At 45.8% G+C, this 23,111-nt stretch overlaps 1 protein-coding gene across 3 annotated transcripts; it reads right to left on the bottom strand.

The window, feature by feature from the left end:
• Nucleotides 1-276: 276 nt before the first annotated feature.
• On the bottom strand, nucleotides 277-22,563 carry DNAJB13 (DnaJ heat shock protein family (Hsp40) member B13). 3 transcript variants are annotated; one of them, XM_043997060.1, is made up of 8 exons: nucleotides 22,440-22,563; nucleotides 18,607-18,710; nucleotides 18,062-18,223; nucleotides 13,150-13,307; nucleotides 7,888-8,001; nucleotides 4,565-4,678; nucleotides 3,354-3,430; nucleotides 277-477 (listed from the first exon to the last, which is right to left on the bottom strand). In XM_043997060.1, the coding sequence occupies exons 1-8, from the start codon at nucleotides 22,505-22,507 to the stop codon at nucleotides 324-326; spliced, it is 951 nt and encodes a 316-aa protein (XP_043852995.1). In that variant the 5' UTR covers nucleotides 22,508-22,563; the 3' UTR covers nucleotides 277-323. The 3 variants fall into 3 exon arrangements, with proteins under 3 accessions (XP_043852995.1, XP_043852996.1, XP_043852997.1); XM_043997061.1 differs by lacking the exon at nucleotides 7,888-8,001; XM_043997062.1 differs by lacking the exon at nucleotides 18,062-18,223.
• Between the last annotated feature and the right edge of the window lie 548 nt (nucleotides 22,564-23,111).

Here is a 23,111-nt window from a genome sequence, read left to right as displayed (position 1 = left end):
TGGATCAAGCCCTGGGAGGGCTCTGTGCTCCCATGGCCATGACTGGATTGGCTCTGGAACAAAAAGGGGAATGCTTCCTTTCCAAGTAGAAATCTTTTATTACTTAGGCTCACTTCCCATGCAGAGCTGCCACCATTGCCATTGTCCTCCATAACTCTACAGGTGGCCACGTCCGAGGCTTCAGAATGCCCACACTCTCCACCTAAACACCTCCATGTAAAGGTGTCAGTCTCCCCCGCACCCACCCCCCACCCCCCACGGCCAGGCCCCTTTTCTCCCTGTACAGTCAGGCTGGCCTTCAGGGAAGGAATGTAGGGTGAATGTCACGTCAGCAGTGCCTGCTTCAACAGCTGCTTCTTGGTAGGTGTGAGATGAGTGGGGAACTGGATGTCAAAGAGAATGAAGAGATCCCCCTTCTTGGTGGGGTCCGAGGCCAAGGGCATCCCCTCACCAGGCACCTTCTTGAAATACTTGGGACTAGAGGGAGATGAAGGGGAGGAGTCAGATACCAAGAGAGGCAACAGGATCTGAGTTCTAACACACACAACCCCAAGGAACTCATGAGGAAGCTGACTCCACCCCCATAGAAAGAACTGATAAAAAAAGCACTTGTGGACTGTACATATATAACCTGCTTTCGATCTTGTGGAGGGGGCAGGGAGGGAGGGAGAAAGATTTAGAACTCTAAATCTTATGAAAATGAATGTTGAAAGCTACCCTTACATGTAACTGGAAAAAATAAAATAAATGTTTGTTGCTCAACAACAACAAAAAACCAGATAGCATGGGGGATAGCCAAGTGGCACAGTGGATTCAGGAGGACCTGAGTTCAAATTTGAACTCAGACACTTGACACTCCCTAGCTGTATGACCCTGGGCAAGTCATTTATCCCTCATTGCCCCACAATGAATAGACCAAGAGCTAACCCTATTAGAGCCAGGACACTGACATATAGAGGCTGTATGACCCTGGGCAGAGGATAGAGGAAGCTTCTCACCAAGAACTCCCTATTATAGTGATGAAATCATGGGTCTGCTGTAAAAGAACAAAAGGCAATAGCCCTGCTAGGATGCCACCACCTAGCTCCTACTATGCCTTGCACACAATTAGTGCATGATAAATGTTTACTGAATGGATGATACAGTAAGCAGTGAATAATGGTGAATGAATTACAGAATGAGTAATGAGGTAAAAGAATGACATGAATGACTATGGCAAACTGGAAATTTATTTTGATTTGGGGTCCCTGCCTTTGGGCTGACATTAAAAAGCCTTAGACCCTCAGGGGTTTTTTCTGTGTAGGAGGGGCTGGTACCCCTCCCCCTCTGCTTTAGCTGAGCCAAAAAGCCCTGGAGGCTTTACAGGTGCCAGGTTAGATGGCTGGGGGGAAAAGCCCCAGCTCCCTCAGCCCTGGGAGGATCTATCCCACACATCCCGGGCTTGTCCTGCCAGGCCCTAGCATAGCCCATGCGGAGGTCCCAGGAACTCAGCAGGGGGCACGGGCCCCTCGAGTGCCACTGGGCACAGCCCTAGTGTGGCTGGCGGAGGAGCTTGGCATGTGCAAGGGGATAGGGAGCCCGAGGTTTGAGGGGAGAGAAGGAACATATTTATAGGAGAGAAGACAGTGAAGGGGGAGCCGGAAGATTAAGAGAACAGAAGGGGACAGTACTGTGGTTGGAGAAAGCAAGAGAGAAGAGAAGGACTCTGGAGGATAGAGAAAGTGAGAGAGGGAACAGAGGAAGGAGCGGTATGGAGTAAGGGGCTTTTCAGTGTTTGTCACTACAGTGCAGAGAGGGAAGTTAGATGGCAAAGAAGAAACACAAGTGGCAGGAGAGAGATGGACAGAAAGCAGTCAGGTCTCGTATAACTTTGCATTTCTTATCTTTTACATTGGTTTTTGGAGTTAGAATACTTTTTTTGGTTTTTTTGCAGGGCAATGAGGGTTAAGTGACTTGCCCAGGTTCACACAGCTAGTAAGTGTCAAGTGTCTGAGACTGGATTTGAAGTTGGGTCCTCCTGAATCCAGAGCTGGCTCTTTATCCACTGTGCCATCTTGCTGCCCCCTACATCGATTTTTATAAATAAATTCTGGATTATTTAATTAAGAGGCTTCTTAATTGTTTGCTTATCAATTTTGGGAGTGGAGCAGTGTGGAGAAATTTTATAAATGGCCCATACTAAATTTTTTTTTTTTAAGGCAATGAGGATTAAGTGACTTGCCCAGGGTCACACAGCTAGTAAGTGTCAAGTGTCTGAGGCCGGATTTGAACTCAGGTACTCCTGAATCCAGGGCTGGTGCTTTAACCACTGCACCATCTAGCTGCCCCCCATACTAAATAGCAGTCAGATAGCCAGCCAGTCAAAAATCCCCAGATTAGGCCTACAGTTAGATTAGTCCCCCCCTAAGTTAATAAAATATTTTACAAAACCATTCCATTTTTAGAAAGGAGGGTGGAGCCTATGAACTCCAGCTCCTTCTCACTCTGAAATTCAAGGATCCTCTCTGATGGAAAGAATGCCTGCAACCTGGCCTGGGGGTTGTGGAGGGATTGAGATGTCACTGGAAAGATGATGCTAACTAGCATTTTTATATAGTGGCTACTATGTGCCAGGTGCTATGCTAAGTGTGTTTTTTTTGGGGGGGGGGGCAATGAGGGTTAAGTGACTTGCCCAGGGTCACACAGCTAGTGAGTGTCAAGTGTCTGAGGCTGGATTCGAACTCAGGTCCTCCTGAATCCAAAGCTGGTGCTTTATCCGTTGCACCACCTAGCTTCCCCTATGCTAAGTGCTTTTTACAAATATCTCATTTGATCTTCACAACAACCCTGGGAGGTAGGTGCTGTTATTATCCCCATTTCATAGTTGGGGAAACTGAGGCAAACAGGTCAAGTGACTTGCCCAGGGACACACAGCTTGGGAGTTATCTGAGGCTGGATTTAAACTCAGGTTTTCCTAACTCCAGGGCCAGCTCTCTATTGCCACTGTACTATGGGGTAGGTGGTGGGGAGGGGGGTCACTTCCACTTCTTGGCTTTCTGATCAGTGCGGGCTCTGAAGAGGATGATGGGACAAGGACCTTCCCAGGTGGATACTTCCCAGGGGCCACTTGAAGGGTATTTTTGGAAGGGAAAGGATAGAAGAGCCAGGGCAATGGACCTCCAGAAATTCTATGAGCCTGGAGCCTCTGTCCAGGTGTATAAAGGCCCTGGAGGAAGGCTCTAAGGCTGATAGGGAAGAGAGGTGAGTCAGTGACTGGCAGCTCCTTCCTTCAAACAGCTCCCAAACTAAATGCTGCCCTACCAGGTCCCCCTCACACCACTCACCGCCCCCCCCCCCATTGAAGATCCACTCACTGTACTATGTCATTGATGGGGATGTTGAGTAGACGATCGTCAAGGGTCTTCACCTCTACTGTGCAGCAGGTCAGAGCCTTCCATGGATGGAGGGTAGAAAGAGGTCTGTTATTCCAATGGCAGGGCCCACATTCAACACCCTGGGCTAGGAGCTGGGGTACCTGGGTTCTGCTCCTGGATTCATCATGAGTGCCAGCCTCTCCCTAGGTCTCAAGTTTCCTGTTCCTCAAAGGGGAGGCACGGTAACAGCGAGGACTATGGGCAGAGCCAAAGGGGAGAATGATCCAAGTGCTTCCGGATGGTGGGCAGAGTTAGGAAGGGAGGTAGGTTAGTATGGAGGGGAGGGGACAATGTTTTCAATAATAATTATATTTCCTATTGCTATGGTCCTTAAAAATTGACAAAGTGGGGCAGTGGATAGCATACTGGCCCTGGAGTCAGGAGTACCTGAGTTCAAATCTGGCCTCAGACACTTAACACTTACTAGCTGTGTGACCCTGGGCAAGTCACTTAACCCCAATTGCCTCACTTAAAAAAAAAAAAAATTGACAAAGCACTTTTCTCACATGAGCCCTGGGAATAGTGCCTGGTCTACTGTCCTCCTTAGCTTAGCCTAGAGCCTGGCACGTAGTTACGTGGAAAAAAGGAATAAGCATTTATTAAGTGCCTACTATGTACCAGGCACTGCGCTAAGTGCCATTTTTTTCAAACAAACATCTCATTTGATCTTCACAACAACCCTGAGAGGTGGGTGCTGCTGCTATCCCCCATTTGACAGTTGAAGAACCTGAGTCAGAGGTGAAATGACTGGCCCAGGATCACATAACTAGGAAGGATGTGAGGCGGAATAAAGGGCAGAACCAGGTTTTTTTACCCAGGGCTCTGATTCCAAATCTATCCTCCTTTCTAAACTACACAGCCTCCCCAAGTCTTTTTAAAAATGATAACCAGTGAGCACACTGGGCCCTTTCTTAATAGGATCTGTTATTCAACCAGCAAACATTTACTAGGCACCTACTGTGTACCAGGCGCTGTGCTGAGCACTGGAGACAGAAGTAAGGATTGGACTCACACAGAAAGTCCCCACAAAATCTATAGACTCACAGGTTATGGGGTAGGGAGGGTTCAGGCTGAAGGGCCCTGGGTCTACTGGCACTGGCTCATGGTCTGGGGGAGGGCAGCTCAGGGCTGGTGGTGGGTCTTTGGCTCACCTTGCCCAAGGGGATGGAGCTGACAAAGAAGAGATTGTCATCCTCCCTCCGGAATCGAGGGTGCAGTTTCTCCTTGACAATGAAGATGATGTCTGCTGGAATGATGTTGGGACCCTGTGCAAGGAAGGAGTGGGAAGAGGGTTGAGATCTTGAGTATGAGGAGCATGGGCCATTCCTCTGAGGAGCGCTCCTCCCCTGCCAGTCAGTGCCAGGTGAATTTCTCCCAATCCTTGTTCTTAAAAGTCACACCCCCTCCCAAGGGGCAGCTAGGTGGTGCAGTGGATAAAGCACTGGCTTTGTCAGGAGGACCTGAGTTCAAATCCAGCCTCAGACACTTGACACATTGGCCTGCCCAAAAAAAAAAAAAGTCGCTCCCCCTCCCCTCCCCCCACTGCTCAGGGAGCCTTCAAAAGCTGGAAAAAACAGTGAAGGGAAATTCTATGCTGGATCTGAGTCTCACAAATGGAGAAGTGACTGCCAGGGTGGAAGGATGGGCACCTTGGGGGAAGCGACCACTCCCCACAAGTTTGTTACAAAGGAGAGGAAATCCAGGCCTAGTCTGCACATGTATCCTAGATTTGAGGGAAGCAGAGGTAGAGTCCTATGGACTAAAATTATACAAAAGAAACCAGCCCAGGAGGGTTGGGAAGCTCAAAAATGATATCCTACAGGGGCAGCTAGGTGGTGCAGTGGATTAAGCACCGGCCCTGGATTCAGGAAGACCTGAATTCCAATCCAACCTCAGACACTTCACATTTAACTAGCTGTGTGACCCTGGGCAAGTCACTTAACCCTCATTGCCCCCCCCCCCCCCGCAAAATGATATCTTGCAGATTTAAAGGGAAACAATTCTCATGAGCAAGAGAAATCAGAATTGTCTGAAGAATGTGGATGCACAGAGAAGTCCTCAGTGCTCTTAAATTTTAAAAGACACATACAGAAGGTGGGAACCAGGACCAGGAGAGAAGGATGTCCTGGTCACATAAAAAACTGTCACAAATGAAAAGTTCAGAATGAGCTTAAGGGTCCTTGGGGGTGGGGGTGGGGAGGTGAAAAAACAACCAAAAGGGAGATTTGGTGGTGGTGGTTTTAGCTCTACCAGGGTGAAGAGGAGGATCAAAAATGGAATGGGACCAGAGGGAGAGGGGAGCCGGAAATGGGTCAATGATAACGGATGACAGAAAAAGGGAGGTCTGCTGCATTCTCAGTTTGCTTCTGCTTTCTTTGTCAAGGGCAATGACCTTTGGGCTCAACAGAACAGAACAAAAATGGCCAATAGGGAATTGAAACCCAAGAGAAGTGAGGCAAGTCCAGAGACACTGAGTTCTCCTGGATGAATTCAAAGTATGTAGCCCAAATGAACTCTACCCTTGGGTATTGAAAGAACTGGCAGATGTGATGGATAGACAACTGTCAGGGCCCTTGGAAAGATGGCAGAGAGAGAAAAAGGAGGCACTGCAGGGTTGGAGAAGAAAAAATGGTGTCACGATTTTCAAAAAAGGGGAAGGGAAAAGATGGAGAGATCTGGGCTAGACAGTAGTGTTATTGAGAACACAGTCATTGACAATTCAGTGGAGTGCCCTAGGGATCTGAGTCCTGTGCTACTTAAGATTTTTATCAATGATTTGATAAAAGGAAAGATAGCATCCTTCTCAGAATTGCAAGTGATACAAAACCAGGAGTAATATATAGTGGTTGTGGGGGCGGCTAGGTGGCACAGTGGATAAAACACCTGCCCTGGATTCAGGAGTACCTGAGTTCAAATCCGGCCTCAGACACTTGACACTTACTAGCTGTGTGACCTTGGGCAAGTCACTTAACCCCCATTGCCCCACCAAAAAAAAAAAAAAAGAGGTAATATATAGTGGTTGTTGTTCTTGTTTCCCAAAGAGGACCACTATGTTGGGGTCAAGGTACAGTGTGTCTAACTGGGTGATCTGACCAATGTGAGCTTGGAATGCTCTACCACAAGTCAGGCACAAATAGTCCAAATGAACATTTGGAGTGGAGATGTGTACCTCACGTTAATATATAACATATTGAACAACAGGATGCAAAAAGCTAAGAAACTGGATTGAATCCAATAAGATGAAATATAATAGTGATAAATATAAAGTCTTTTTTTGGGATTCAAAAAATCAACTCTGGGGGCAGCTAGGTGGCACAGTGGATAGAGCACCGGCCCTGGATTCAGGAGGACCTGAGTTCAAATCCAGCCTCAGACACTTAGCACTTACTAGCTGTGTGACCCTGGGCAAGTCACTTAACCCCAATTGCCTCACCAAAAACCAAAAAAACAAAAAATCAACTCCAAAAGTTCATGGGTGGGAAATCTTAAATAACATTTAATCTGAAAAAGATCTCAGGGTCTTGGTGGACTGAAAATTCAGTGAGTCAGTGGTTTCAGATGGTAGCCAAAAAACTAATGCTATATTTGGCCCAAGTTTCCAGGCACATTTTCAAGCAACATTTCATAATGTCACTGTACACTGTTCTGGCTAGATAACATCAAAAGTATTGTGTTCCATTCTGGTTACCACATTTTAGAAAGTACATTGATAAGGTGTAGGCATCATCCAGAAGAGAACAACTAGGTCATGCCATAGGAGGCTCAGTTGAAGTAATGAGGGGGCTGTTCAGTTCAGAGAGAAGGCTCAAGGGGGACGTGAGAGCTGTGTTCAAATTCTTGAAAGGTTTTCATGGGTTAGAGGGATCAGACTTGTATTGTTTGTCCCCAGAGGAGATTCTTTCTGGGTGTGGGTTGAACTTGATGCCTCTCAAGGTCCCATCCAAACTCTGACGGTGATTAACTCCACACTGCACACTACCCCCACCCCTTACTATGCATCCTCATGGTTTATGACCTCCATGTACAGGGAAGCAGCAAAATGTAATGGAGAGGGTCTGGAACTGGAAATCAGGTTTTGGAAGATCCTATAGATCGCTGAGTCTCAGTTTCTTCATCTGTTAAATGGGGATAACAATCCCTACCCTGATTCCCTTAATAAGGCTCTTATAAGAATGATGCTTGATGGGGCAGCTAGGTGGCACAGTGGATAAAGCACTGGCCCTGCATTCAGGAGGACCTGAGTTCAAATCCAGCCTCAGACACTTGACACTTACTAGCTATGTGACCTTGGGCAAGTCACTTAACCCTCATTGCCCCACAAACAAAACAAAACAAAAAAGAATGATGCTGGAAGGGACCTTGGAAGTCATCTTATTCAACCCCTCAAATGAGAGACTGCATCTCCTCTCTGACTGGGGGCTCTTTTAGGGCAAGGGCCATGAAGGTTTTGTTCTCTGTCCCACCTCTGCCTCACCTGGTCTCCTTCCTTCTCAAAAGTGATTCGGGTACCCTGCCTCCAGCCTGGCCGGACATCAATTGTCAGAATCTTGTCTTTGATGGTAGATGAGAATCTGTCATCATTCATTACCTGGAAGAAGACAGTTGGGAAGGAGTGCCTCAGGGCAGAGCCTACACCGAGAAGTGGAGATTGAAGAACATCTCAGGCCCTAATCCTGGTTTTGCCACTAATTGGCATTGTGACTTTGGGAAAGTCATTTCCTGCCCTGGGTCTCAGTTTCTCAAGGGGGCAGATAAACTTCCCAGGGGGCCCAGAGTTTGAAAAGACTATCTGGGAGAACCTGATATTTTTCATTTGTGTCTGACTCTTCCTGACCCCATTTGGGGTTTTCTTGGCAAAGATACTGGAGTGGTTTGCCATTTCCTTCTTCAGCTCATTTTACAGATGAGAGAGTTGAGGCAAACAGGGTTAAGTGACTAGGGTCTCACAGTTAGTAAGTGTCTGAACCCAGATTTGAAGTCAGAATATGAGTCTTTCTAACCCCAGGTCTGGCACTCTATCCACTGCACCACCCAGCTGCCTAGCTGATAAGGCCTGGCAACTGATTGGCTAGGGTGTGACAGAAAGGTAACCATGAGTTTATGAATCTGGGTGCCATCAACAAACAGGACAGAAATAAGTCTGAAGGAGGGCAAGGAAAAGGATGGATTCAGCGTTGGTCATGTAGCCAGCCAGGAGATCTGGGAGGAGCTGTTTATCCCTAGAGATGACAAGAGGTAGCCTCCATCAGGGGCAGATTGTGGAGGTGGCATGGGGGCAGGGCTGGCAGGACACAAGTGGTGGAAGGACAAGGAGGCAAGAAATCATGGTCGAGAACGGTACAGAAGTGAAGTGGTTCTGACTACAAAGGGAAGAAAGTGAGATGAAGGAAAGAGATCATGATGGAGACAAGTAGATTTAGAAAGAGTGAAATGTTAATTATGATCAGAGATAGTTCAGAGTTCAGGATCATGGCAGTGGCACAGTTGAGTAAGACTGCTTAATGAACTGGGAGGGCAGAGAGTGGGAAGGGACAGCAAAGTGGATACTGAACTAGGAAGAGGCAGTGATCATTCCAAATCATATGTTGAGGGTGCATATAACTTCACCCCAATGTAAACAGGAAACGATTGGATAATAGCCTTTCAGACCTGGCATAAACACCAAGTTATTCTATTTAGGTTACATGATATGCCCGTGGTCTTTTAGGGGCTCATGAATTCAATGTTTTGCCATATGATGGACCAAGGATTTGTTAAGGGCTAAAATTCTAGCTAGTCTGTCTAAAATATCCAATGAGTGGTCGCCAATAAATTATAAGCTTTAGCAAGAGTTAGACTTTTAAGCATTTATTAAGGAGAATAAGAGTTTGGTAAAGAGAGAAGAAAAGGCCTAGATTCCTATCTATTAAAGAGAGAGCACATTTCTAGCTCCGCTCTCCATCAGAGTCTAGAGGAAAGAGCCTGAGACTGAGCGCCAGTCTCTTCCTTCCTCCTCCCACTAGCCCGTGTCACTTCCTGACACCAAAGAAAAGACTCCTGGTCTTGCCCTCAAAGACCTTCGCTTCATGGGCGGAACTCTTCTACAGTAAGTCTCCAGCAGGTGGCGTTATTCCAATCGTTACAGATTAGTAAGGAATGGACTTGGGGGTTTCAGTGATGTTTTTATCTATTCAAATGAGATAATATATAAAGTCTTTTGCAAACCTTATGGTGCTACATCATCATCATCATCATTATCATTATTAAATTCCTTGTAATCCTAACTTACTTCTGCCAAATTGGAGTAATGTCCATTTGAAAAGGAAGGGAGAGGGGCAGCTAGATGGCGCAGTGGTTAAAGCACTGGCCCTGGAATCAGGAGTACCTGAGTTCAAATCCGGCCTCAGACACTTGACACTTACTAGCTGTGTGACCCTGGGCAAGTCACTTAACCCCCACTGCCTAAAAAAAAAAAAAAAGAAAAAAAGAAAAGGAAGGGAGAGAGTTTATGGAGTATATGACAGGCATGTAAGAAGTCCATGTGAATACACCAAAGATGGAAGCTATGTTGTAGTGAAGGCCCCCTACCACTACAAAGAGACTTTGTATATTTTGTTAGTACTTTTAAATCATTAGCTATCTTTTACAGTAACCTGTTAGGGTTTTGTTGGGGTTTTTTGCTGAATAAAGTAACAATTTGTTTTGTTTTGTTTTTAAACAAAATGAATATTGGAGAAGATGATGACAAGTTGGGTACCGAAGTCTTTGACAAAAGCAAGCGAGTGACCTGGAGAACAGTGGAGAGAGAATAGCAACAAGGATGTGAATAGGGGTGATACCGAGAGATGGACCAACTTCAAAGGAGGAGAGTTTGCTTAGCAATCATCAGATCCCTGGATTAGAGACCTGTAGGTAGAGGGACCTCAGGGGTCAGCAAGTCTGATCCCCTCATTTTGTTTTGTTTTGTTTTGTTTTGTTTTGTTTTGTTTTGTTTTGCAGGCAATGGGGGTTAAGTGACTTGCCCAGGGTCACACAGCTAGTAAGTGTCAAGTGTCTGAGGCCAGATTTGAACTCAGGTACTCCTGAATCCAGGGCCAGTGCTTTATCCACTGCGCCACCTAGCCGCCCCTGATCCCCTCATTTTAAGATAAGGAAACTGAGGCCCAGGAGGACTTCTGGGGTGGAGCCAGGATAGTGGAGGAAAGGCAGTGAGCTCCCAAACTCATGACACAATCGCTCCAAAAAACATCCCAATAACACCATAGGAAAATGCCCGGAGCAGCAAAACTCACAGAAGAATGTGCTGAAATCATCTTCTAACCAAGAACGGCTTGGAAGGTCAGAAGGAGGGAGCTGCTGTGCTGATACAGGAGTTGAGCCCAACCCCACAGTCACCCTGACACAGATCCAGTCCCAGGAAGGCCTCACCAGAGGAGACCCCCAGAGCCTCTGAATCAGCTAAAGCACCAGTGTCATCTGGAACTAAGCTCACAGTCTGGTGAGTGGGCTGAACCCAGGGCAGGGGAGAGACTACAGGGGTCTATACTGGTGCTAAAGCAGAACTTGGATTTTACACCCCTGCTGAGAACCAGGAGGTAGGCTCAAGTAGCAGTGGCCCAGGTGGGGAAGTGGCACAGGCTCATTGGAGCTAACAACCACAACACACAAAGCTGGTTGATTGGCAAGTTGGTCTGGGGTCATCTAGGACCAGGAAACAGGCTGGACGAGGGAAGAACCTGATTCTCCTTAAATCATACCACCTGGGATTTCTTAAACTTGGGATACTGCAGCCTAGAAACAGTGCCCCACTTTAAGGAGCTAAAAGTCTAGTAAAAGAAAGGCAAGATGAGCCGACAGAGAAAGGTGAGGACCATAGAAAGTTTCTTCAGTAACAAGGAAGACCAAGGGGCACCCTCAGAGGAAGATGTCAACATCAGGGCCCCTATATCTAAAGCTTCCAAGAAAAATACAAATTGGTCTCAGGCCATAGAGGTGCTCAAAAAGGACTTTGAAGATAAAATTAGAGAGGTAGAGGAAAAAATGGAAAGAGAAATGAGGGTGATGCAGGAAAGACATGAGGAAAAAGTCAACAGCTTGAAAAGTCAAATGGAAAAGGAGGTACAAAAGCTCTCTAATGAAAATAATTGCCTAAGAATTAGGATTGAACAAATGGAAGCCAGTGACTTTATGAGAAACCAAGACACAATAAAGCAAATCCAAATGAATAAAAACATAGAGGGCAATGTGAAATATCTTCTGGGAAAAACTGCTGACCTGGAAAATAGGTCCAGGAGAGATAATTTGAAAATTATTGAAACTGAGGCCCAGGAAGTAACTTGCCTAGTATCAGAGGCAGGATTTGAACCCAGGTCTTTCTGATTATAAGTCTACCTCTCCCAACTATGCCAAACTATCACTAGGGAGAGGGGCAAAGGAAGGGTCCACAGGTGGCAGTGGGAGCAAGGATTATGCCAATTCCATCTATCAGGACAGTGTGTTGAGAGGAAAAGGAACCAGGAAAGCAAAGGGTGGCTAAGGATGCAGGGTCTTGTGGAGGGGCTCAGATGAGAGCCGAGGAGGATAGAGGCAGTGTGAGAGAAAGAATGCTAGGATAAAGGAAAGGGTTCGGGTACAAGGGAAAGGGAAGGCACGGTCAGGGTAGGGAGTAGCAGGGGAAGGGGTAATCTTTGGCTGATAATGCTGAACCTCAAGGAGGAACAGGAATAGGGGATAGGAATCTCCACAGGGCAGAGATGACCAGCTAAATGGGGTTTTCAATTGACTGGGGAGAGGGTGCTGGGGGGGGGTGTTGAAAAGGTTAATGGAAATGGTGACTAGACAGGGCATATGGAGGAGAAGGCAGACAGTAACCGAGGTCAGGAGGGGCATTCAGTGAAAGAGGTTTCTCCGGGGCAGCTAGGTGGCACAATGGATAAAGTACTGGCCCTGGATTCAGGAGGACCTGAGTTCAAATCCGGCCTCAGACACTTGACACTTACTAGCTGTGTGACCTTGGGCAAATCACTTAACCCTCATTGCCCTGTGGGGTGGGGTGGGGCAGGGGGGGGGGGAAACAAAAAAATAGAAAGAGGTTCCTCCTACTGGGTGGCCCAAGCCACTGGGCAGCGCAGGATTTTTCCTCTGCTCTAGGAATAGCCCTTACCTTTCACTGACCATGTGGAAAAGGGCAGAGCAAAGCAACCAGGGGACTCTACAATGCAGAAAGCCTTTGATGCCTCATGTTTACAGGTTCACTGCCCTGGGTCAGTGCCCAGTCTGGGGAGAGGGAGGAAGACTGAGGGCCAAGGAGGTAGAAGTGACCTGCCCAAAGTAACACAAATGCTGAGAAGCAGAATGGAGACTCAAACCCAGGTCTTCTGACCTCAAATCTGGTGTTCTTTCTGCCATAATGTATTGTTTTAGGAGCAATGGGGGTGGGGGCAAGGGGAGGCAAGGGTCAGGAGGAGGCAGATCTTGGCTCATTATGGGGAAGCACTTTCTGATCATCAGAGCTGTCCTACATTGGAGAAGGCTGCCCTAGGAAGTGGATGAGTCCCCAGAGAGATCTGGGGATAGTATCTGGGGAATTATCTCAGAAGAGACCAGGTGACCCCAACATTAGGTGGGAACCCTCCAGGTAGGTATATCCAACTCTTAGGTTCTGACCCACAAACTTCCTTGAGAGCCCTTCCCGGGGGTAGGAGAGGGCAGGAAGGATGCCTGTTCTGGAGCCCCAGGACACCTAGAACATTCTTACCCTTCGGGAGATCTTGATCTTCTTGGTGCAGCCGAAGAACAAATCCTCCAAGGACAGGTAGAGATCTCGCTCGATCGGAGGGTCCTGCTTCTTGATCCCACGACCCCGAAGTCCCCCAAAGTTCAAGTTCACATCCATGCCATCAGGATCAAAGAACTCTGCCCAGAGGGCAGGGAGAAGCTTATGGCCATAGCCCCTGGTCCCACTTGGGACCAGAACTCATCCCTCCTATCCCCAACTCAAACATGTGGGCCTAGGCCCAAAAGTTCTACAATGTTGACATCAATGGCCCCACATTCCCTGCTCCCAGGCCTTCTTACACATACCAACCAAGTCCACAGGCCTGCAAACCCAAGGATTCGATCCCTGGGTCCTAATTCTGAATGCTACTCACATCCATTAACCCATACCCTGTACTCATAGCCCAGTTCACAGCAAGGCTCTGCCTGGGCTGGGGGAAAAGGGAAGAAGGTGAGGGAGAAGGTAGATTCTACAAACTCTAGGACAGTGGCCTTAATTCTGAACTCTGGAGAAATTCTAGAATATATTAGAAAGGAGATGGGTTAGTGAGAAAGGGATGTGGTAATCACTACAATCTAGGGCTTCATGAAGAACTGGTCCTTCCAGAGTAATCTAAGTTCTGTTTTTGACGAAATCACTAGATTGATAAAAAGATGATAAAATTGTACGAATAGCATACCTAGATCTCAGTGAAGCATTTAGCAAAGTCTCTTTCATGTTATCCTTATGGACAAGATAGAGAGATATGAGCTGGATAATAATACAGTTAGAAAGACTTGGAACTTGGTGAATGAAGGAACCCAATGAATAGTTACTTAAGGGGGCTCCATCAGCTTGGGAAGAGGTCTCTAGTGTAATGTCCCAAGGATTTGTCCTTGATACTGTATTGTAACATTTTAATCAGTAATGTGCATGAAGGCATGTCCATTAAATCTGTTTGTATCACAAAGCTGGGAGGGACAGTTAAGATATTGGAATAGAGAGACAAGATCCCAAAGGATGTCAGTGAGCTAGAGTGAAGAGCCATATCTAGTCAAATGAAACCTAATAGAATCAAGTCCTTCATTTGGTTTAAAAAAGAAAACAACTTCCAAAGTACAGGATGGGGGAAGAATGGCTAGATAAAAGTTTCTATGAACAATATCTAGGAGTTGTAGGGGACTGAAAAATCAATATGAATAAGTAATGGGACATGGTAACCAAAAAAAGCTAATATGATCTCAGGTTTCATGAAGAGATGCATAGTGTCTGGAACTAAGGAAGTGAGAGCGTCACTGCATTCTGCTCTGGTTTTAGAAGCAGGTTTAGAGCTTGAAGGGACCTTAGAGAGGCCATCAGGTCCAACACCCTCATTTAGCAGATGAGGACACTGAGGCATAGAGAGGATAACAATTTGCCCAGGGTCATACAGCTGGTAAATGTCTGAGGTAATATTTTATCCACATCAGGAATATATGTCTAGTTCTGGACATTGCCAAGCTGCAGAATGCCTACATAGGAGGCTGAATGGCCTCAAGATCATGTCATATGAGTATTGCTTGAAAGAAATGGGGATGTTTAGCCTGGAAAAGAAACCCTTTATTTTAACTCTGTGTATCTTTCTGTTTCAAATGTGTTTCTTGGTTTTTGGGTTGGGTTTTTTTGGTTTTTTTTTTTTTAAGTGAGGCAATTGGGGTTAAGTGACTTGCCCAGGGTCACACAGCTAGTAAGTGTTAAGTGTCTGAGGCCGGATTTGAACTCAGGTACTCCTGATTCCAGGGCTGGTGCTCTATCCACTGCGCCACATAGCTGGCCCAAATGTGTTTCTTGTAAACAACATATTTTTGGATTCTGGTTTCTAATCTATTCTGCCAGGGGCTGCTAGGTGGCAAAGTGGATAAAGCACCAGCCCTGGATTCAGGAAGACCTGAGTTCAAATCTGGCCTCAGACACCTGACACTTAACTAGCTGTGTGACCTTGGGCAAGTCACTTAACCCCAATTGCCTCACCAAAAAAACCCCACAAAAAAAACCTAAACAAAACTAATCTATTCTGCCATCCTCTTTCATTTTGGGAGTGAGTTCATCCCATTCACATTCACAGTTATGACTGCCAACTGTGTTTTTCTTTCCATTCTAATCTCTTTTACTTTTACTTTCCTTTTTCTCCTTGACACCTCTTTAAGAGACTGTTCTGCTTCTAACTAATGCCTACCTGAATCTACCCTCCCTCTTATTCCCCACTTTTCCCTTAATTCCTTTCCTTCCTATTTGCCTGTAGAGTAAAATGTATTTCTGTACCCAACTGTATATGTATGTATATTTTTCCTCCTTTAACCACTTCAGATGACAGTGAGGTTCAAGTATCATGTGCTTCCCCTGTTGTCCTCTCCTTTTTGCTCACCCCATTCATGTGAGATCATTTTCCCCACTCTTTCTTTCTCTTCCTCCCTATCCCAGTGTTTTCCTCTCCCTTCCTTTCTTCTTTTGAGACCATCCAAACACAACAGAATCACACATAGACCCTCTGCCTAATTATTTTACAAATGAGAAAACTGAAGCCCAGATTGGTCAGCCATGCAAAGTTGAAAACCTTGATGGTCCCTTTCCAGCTAAGACAACCTATGATTCTGCAATGACATTTCTCCTGCCAGGAGGAGGGGAAATTCTAAAACTTATGACACTTCCTTGGAAACCAGACCCTAGAAAGGGTTACAATAAGGGTCCTGAGAAGTCAGGTGGTACTGTCACCTGATAGAATGGGAAGAGAAGACCCAAGAAGGGAGTTTTTGGGGGTTTTTTGGGGGGGGTAGTTGGTGAGGCAATTGGGATTAAGTGACTTACTTGCCCAGGGTCACACAGTTAGTAAGTGTCAAGTGTCTGAGGCCAGATTTGAACTCAGGTCCTCCTGACTCCAGGTCCGGTGCTCTATCCACTGCACCACCTAGCTGCCCCAGAAGGGAATTTTAATACTGACAGAGGCAGGACTTCCTGAGCAATGCCAAGATGGCAGAGGACAGGCAGCGACTCCTTGGAGCTCTCCCCCAAATCCCTCCAAATCCCTTCAAATAATGCCATAAGACAATACCTGGAGCAGCAGAACCCACAAAAGAATTGGGTGAGATTATTTTCCAGCCAAAGATGGCTTAGAAGGTCTGCAGGAGGGGTCTGCTATGCTGGAGCAGGAGTAGAACCCAATCCTGAGGTTGCGCTGACACAGATCCAGCCCCAGGCAGGCTGTGCCAGAGAAAGAGACCTCCAGAGCCTTTGAATTGGCTGTAGTGCTGACATCTTCTAGAACTAAGCTCATGGTCTGGTGAGAGGGCTGAGTGGTTAGCTGGGGAGAGATTACAGGGGTCTCTGCTGCCACTGAGGCAGAGCTTGGTTGTTTTACCCCTGCTGGGAACCAGAAAGCAGCCATGAGTGGCAGCAGCCCAGGTGGGAGAGGGTTGCAGGCTTACTGGAGCTATCAACCCAGCAAAATAAAAATTTTGTTTTCTGGTTGAAGAGCAAGTAGGCCTGGGGTTATTTATAGACCAGAGCACAGGCCAGGCAAGTGAAAAAATCTGCCACTCCTTAAATCATACCATCTTGGACCACTTGAAGTTTAGGACAGTGCATCCTGGAAGCAGTGCCCCACTTTAAGAAAGAGTTAAAGGTCAAGAAATAGGCAGGCAAGATGAGCAGACAGAGAAAGATGCGGACCAAAGAAAGTTTCTTTAATGACAAAGATTGAGGCTCACCCTCAGAAGAGGATAGCAATGTCAGGACTCCTATATCCAAAGCTTCCAAGAAAAATATGAATTGGTCCCAGGCCATTGAGGTACTCAAAAAGGACTTTGAAGATAAAGTAAGAGAGGTAGAGGAAAAAATGGAAAGAGAAATGAAAGTGATACAGGAAAGTCATGAGAAAAAAAGTCAACAGCTTGAAAAGTCAAATGGAAAAGCTCTCTGAAGAAAACAACTGCTTGAGAATTAGGATTGAACATTGGCAGAGGCAGTGAGAGAGCAGTAGAGACAAAGCAGGAATTCATCCTGACCAACCAGCCAAGACAACCCAGCTTATGAAGTCTGGGAAGAGAGACAGAGCCCTAGGTGTTGGAAAGAAAACTGAATTTGGAGTGAGAAGACCTGTACTTCAATCCCAGCTCTGACATTTACCAGCTGTGTAATTTTAGGCAAGTCACTCAACCACCCTGGGCCTCATGTTCCTCATTTGTCAAATAAGAGATTTGACTTCAATCAAAGGTTCTTAACCTGGGCTCCAAGAACTTGTTTTTAGAATATTTTAAAGGGATATTTTGATAAGTGTGTTAATAATTCATTTCCTTTGTAACCCTATGTATTTTATTTTATTTTATTTTATTTTATTTATTTGTTTTTTAGTGAGGCAATTGGGGTTAAGTGACTTGCCCAGGGTCACACAGCTAGTAAGTGTTAAGTGTCTGAGGCTGGATTTGAACTCAAGTACTCCTGAATCCAGGGCCAGTGCTTTATCCACTGCGCCACCTAGCTGCCCCTATGTATTTTATTTTAAGGCATTTAGAAACATTATTCTGAGAAAGGGTCCATAGATACCACCAGACCGCCAAAGGGGCCCAAGACTCACAAAGGGTTAAGAGCCCCTCCCCTAGATGATCCTTGACATGTTGTAATTCTGTAATTATAGTATTTCCCATTTCTATAGTACTTTATTGCTTTACAAGGTGCTTTGCTCCCAATCACCCTGGGACATGGGATTATTATCTCCATTTGACAGAAGAAAAGACAAAGACTCACCAAAAAAAAAAAAAAAAGATGAAATGACTTGCCCACAGCCAAAGCCTCAAAACTTGTAGGCTTTAGTGTTATTGTCAGGACAGGGGACAAGGTAGAGAATGAAGAAGGGCATGTGGTGGGGGGGAGTTCTTACCACTGTAGGGGTTGTCTCCCCCGAAGAATTCATGGAAGACTCTGTTGGCATCCCCATGGAAGACATAACCCTTTGTCCATGTTAACTGGGAACTAAATTCAGGGGGGATCCCGCCCTTCAGGCCTTCCTCTCCAAATTTATCATAGATGGCTCTCTTTACAGCTGTGAGGATAGAGGTCAATAGGGTCAATTCCTAGGAAAGGTTGTGGAGGGGGGGGGTGACTAAGAAGGTTCAGGGGAAAGAGCAGAAGATATTTCTGATGTATGCCCTTCACATAGAAACTCACTATTCCTTAGCACTTAAAGGTTTGTCCTATGCTTTCCTTACAACTCTGTAAGGCAGGTAGAGCAAATATCATTATTTCCACTATAGAGAGGAGGAAACTGAGGCCCAGAGAAAGGAAATACTTGTTCCACATCATAGAGCTTACAGGTATTCAAGTTCAGATTTGGGACGCTGTTTCTAATATGCTAGGCCCAGATAAGCTTGAGGAATCCCCTGGCTCCTGAACACACACCCTGGCTTCCAAAGCTTCCTCACTTACGGTCACTGAGCACATCATAGGCCTCTGCTATCTGCTTAAATCGCTCTGCTGAATTTGAATCCCGGGCATTTAACCAGTGGTTCTTCAGAGCTAATTTCCGATACCTAGAAAGGAGAAAAGAATGCAGTAATCATAGGACAAGAGATTTAGAGCTGCGAGAGACTTCACAGACCACCTTTTCCAACTTCTTTCTTTTATAGAGGAGGACACTGAAGCCCGTGGAGTTCAAGAGCTTTCCCCAAGGTCACACGGCTAGTAAGAGTCAAAGATGGGATTTGAACTCAGGGTCTCTGACTCCAAAGCCTCATAGTAAGATCAGACTAATTTCTGCCTCTGAATTCACATTGATTCATCACAAAGGATTTCCTTACCCTCTTTCAAGGGATTACTTCCCTCCAAATTCTCCCCATTCTTCCAGATCCACCTCCACCAGGAACTGTAGCCACTAGGGATGACCTCTTATTAGATATAAAATCTGACCTTCTCTGATCTTGTATAAGATATACAATCATTTGTATATAAAGAATTTAGAGAAACATGAGAAGACTTGTCTGAAGTGATAGGGGTGAAGAAAATGGAACCAAGAACATAACCTAGAAAATGACTACAGTAATGTAAACAGAAAGAATAAAACAAAACTGAATTGGCATGGAATGTCAATGACCCAGTCTGGCTGGGGAGAAGAGTTGAGAAAATGTAACTTCTTCCCTTTCGTTGTAGAGACATGAGGACTATGGGTGTGGAAGAGTACTTTCTAGTGGAGAAAGACGAACACATAAAAGGAGGATGAAAGGTGGGACAGCAGGGAAGAGGGGAATGGAAATTCTCAACAGGGTCCAGAAAATGAAGGCTGGGCTCTCACTCAGAATGGAGATTCTAGAAGGTACCCACCAATGGGAGAAGGGGGCCTCAGCTATATCCAAACCGTATCATAGGATGATGGGATTTAGAACTGGAAAGGAGATTATCATATAATGGATAGATGAGCTAAATGAGGGAAGGAAGGTACAGAGTTGGCTAATCCCAGGATATGGAGGTGATAGAGATCTCCCTGGCAGCCTGTAATGAATTCAAATCATCAGGCCCAGATGAAAGACTACTGTCAATGATATCTGAAATATCAGTGAAACAGGAGGAGGTGTCACAAGACTGGAGAAAGACCAATATTGTACTCATTTTTCAGAAAGGGAAAAAAGTAGAGCCTGTAAACTATGGGCCAGTGAACTTGTCTTTCTTTCCTTGAACAATTCTAGAATCTGCTGTTCAAGGTATTGAGATCTCAGTTCACATGGAGAGGAGGGCTGGGGAGATGATGGTGCCTCTGTGCTCTGGCCTGGGCAGACCATATCTAGTATACTGTGTCTGCTCTGGGCACATTTTAAGAAGGAAACTGATCAGCTTGAGAGTATCGGAGATGATAAAGGCCTCGAGATCATGCCATGGGACCTTAATTCACAAATACTTTGCTAAAAGCATTTTAGAAAATATGACTGAACAACAAGTGTGATAATCAAAGGGGAAAAGCACCAGGATCTGGGGGGAATCAGGAGAGGATTCTGGCAGAAGGAGGAATTTCAGCTGCATCTTGAGGGAAACCAGGGAAGCCAGGAGGTCAGAAAATTCCGGGTATGGGGTGAAGTGATGGGAGATAGAGTGTCTTGTGCAAGGAACAGCTAGATGGCTGGTGTCACTGGATCTCAGAGCATATGGAAGGAATAAAAACATAAGAAGACTAGAAAGGTAGGGAGGGAGTAGGTTATGAAGGTGTTGAATGACAAGGAATTGTATATATATATATATTTTTTTTTTCACTTTTTTTTTTTTTGGTGAGGCAATTGGGGTTAAGTGACTTTCCCAGGGTCACACAGCTAGTAAGTGTCAAGGGCCTGAGGCCGGATTTGAACCCAGGTCCTCCTGAATCCAGGGCCGGTGCTCTATCCACTGTGCCACCTAGCTGCCTCTGGAATTGTATATTTGATCCACAAGGTAATAGGGCGCTATTGGAATTTATTGAATAGGGAGGTAACATGGTTAGATGTGTGCTTTAGGAATCTTAATTTGACAGCTGAGTGGAGGATGGGCTGGAGTGGGGAGAGATTTGAAGCAGGTAAAGTATTGCAACAGTCTAGGCATGAAGTGATAAGGGTCAGCACCAGGGTAGATGCAGTATCAGGGCAGAGAAGGAAGTATAAATGAGAGATGATGGGAATAGACAGGATTTAGCAACAGATTGGGGGAGAGTACAGAGTTAAGGATGACACCTAAGAGGAGAGCCTGGGAAATTGGGAGGAAAGTGATGCCTTCTATAGTAATAGAGAAGTTAGAAAGACGGGAGGACTTGGGAGGGAAGATAATGAGTCTAGTTTTGGACAAATTGAGTTCAAGATGCCCAGTTTGAGATGTTCAATAAGCAATTGGATATGTAAGTTCAGAGGTTAGGAAGAAAGGGCTATATAAGTACATCTGAGAATCATCAGCACAGAGATGATAATCGAATCTGTGGGAGATAAGATCACTATGCGGAAGTAGTATACAGAGGTGCTTGGTAAATTGTACTTGATTAAGTATTTCATAAAATGTAGAATGTCCTAGCTGGAATGGACCTTGGAACAGAGAATGTCAGAGCTAGCGGGGGGACCCTAGAACAAAGAATATCAGAACTGGAAGGGGTCTCAGAGACCACCTAGTCCAAGCCCCTCATTTTACAGATGGGAAGACTGATACCCAGAGAAAAGTGAGTTATCGATTAGCAGCAAAGCTAAAACAAGAATCCAGGTCTCCAGATTCTTAGCCTCAGGCTTCTTCTCCAGGTCATTATCCCAAACTCCCTAGAAGTCCTTCCCAACTAGGCCCCCTCATTTAAAATTCTTAGCAGTAATCAGTCATCTCTTCACCTCACAGTACCAAGTTGTTTCTCCCTGAAATTCTCTATCTTCTTCCCCAATCCCTAACCCCAACATTCCATATCCCATCTCTGCCCTTGCTTGGGTCAATGGAGGAAGGGAAAGAGGCTACCCGCATCCCCCTCCCCACTTCTGCTGCCCCAAACAGAAATTTCTCAAAAAGTCTCAGCATCTGCACCCTTTGGCCACTCCTAAATCCTCTGGGTAGGTGGGTGGAATTAAAGACCCGTCCTTTCCTCTCATTTCAAACCTAAAGAATGGGAAGGAAGACAAAATTCAGAGATGCAGAAAAAGGAAAGGGAGTAGGGAAATGGGAGGGTGGGTTGAAGGGAAGGTCCAATGGAACCAGGGCCAAATTTAGAGCAGAAGAAGGTAAAAATTGTATGGAGGATGGAAGAGAAAGAAGGGGAGAGAGAAAAAGTAAGGAAGGGGAGGGCAGAGAAAGCCAAAAGGAGAAAAGGGATATAAGAAGAAGGGAGGAGAAAGGAGAGAGGGAAAAAGGGAAGAGGGGAAAAGAAGGAAAGATGAGAAGGAAGAGAGAGTAGAACAAAATGGGGAGGAGGAAAAGGAAAGAAGGGAGGGAAAGAGAAGGGAGGAGGGAGGAGAAAGAAAAGGAGGACAAAGAAAGAAGGTGAGGGAGAAGGAGAGGGGGAGAAGGAAGGAGGGAGGAGAAAAAAGTAGGAGGGAGAAGGAAGGGGAAGAGAAGGGAGGGGGAGAGAGAAGGAAAGAGGGATGAGAGACAAGAGGAGAAAGGGGAGGGGGAGGGGTGGAATTGGAAGGAAAATGAAAGGGAAAAGAGAAGGAAGAAAGGGACAGAAGATAGGAAATTGAAAGGTCAAAGGAAAAGGAAGAGGATAGGGGAGGGGAAAGGGGAGAGAGGAGGAGGGAGCCTGAAGAAGTGATGGAAGATTCCCCTTGTCCCAAGCTTACGCCTTCTTTATATCTGCATCCTGGGCACTCCTGGTGATTTCCAACACCGCATAGTAATCGAAACCCATGGTTAGGCTGGACTCTGCTGGGCCAGAGAAGAACAAGAGACAGCTTCCAGGAATATCCTGGCAGTTACATTGTGTTCTCTAGTTGTCAATGACAACCACCCCAAAGCACTGTGGGAGTTGTATTGTTTCCTGATTTCTCTCCCGCAGAGATGCTGCATTCACCTGGGACTCCTATTCCAAACCCCATCTGCCCTGTTCCTTCTATCCTGCCCCACTATAATGTGAGGGATGTAGGCGGAAGACTGACAATAATGAGCAACCATGAGTAGGTGATTCTAGTCCTAGGGCACCAATTCAAGGTAGGAGGGCCCTGCTTAGAAATGGCTTAGGGAGCCCTTAGGGAAGGGAGGCCATGGCCAATCTGTGCCCTCATGTCCAGCCAAATGGATGGTAACTGTAATGGAGTTTATGTAGTAGTAGTAGTAGTAGCAGCAGCAGCAGTAATAACAGCAACAACAACTCTCATTTCTAAGGCCCTTTAAGGGCTACAAAGTACTTTCCTCAGGAGAATCCTGAGCTAAGTAGCACCAAAGTGATTATTTCCATTTTACACATAGCGCTACCTAGTCAAATTTTGCACAGAGTGAATGCAAGAAGGGTGAAG

This window comes from Dromiciops gliroides, chromosome 3 (genome assembly GCF_019393635.1).
Source record: "Dromiciops gliroides isolate mDroGli1 chromosome 3, mDroGli1.pri, whole genome shotgun sequence".
Lineage (NCBI taxonomy): Eukaryota > Metazoa > Chordata > Mammalia > Microbiotheria > Microbiotheriidae > Dromiciops > Dromiciops gliroides.
This window is presented reverse-complemented; position numbering and strand designations above follow the sequence as displayed.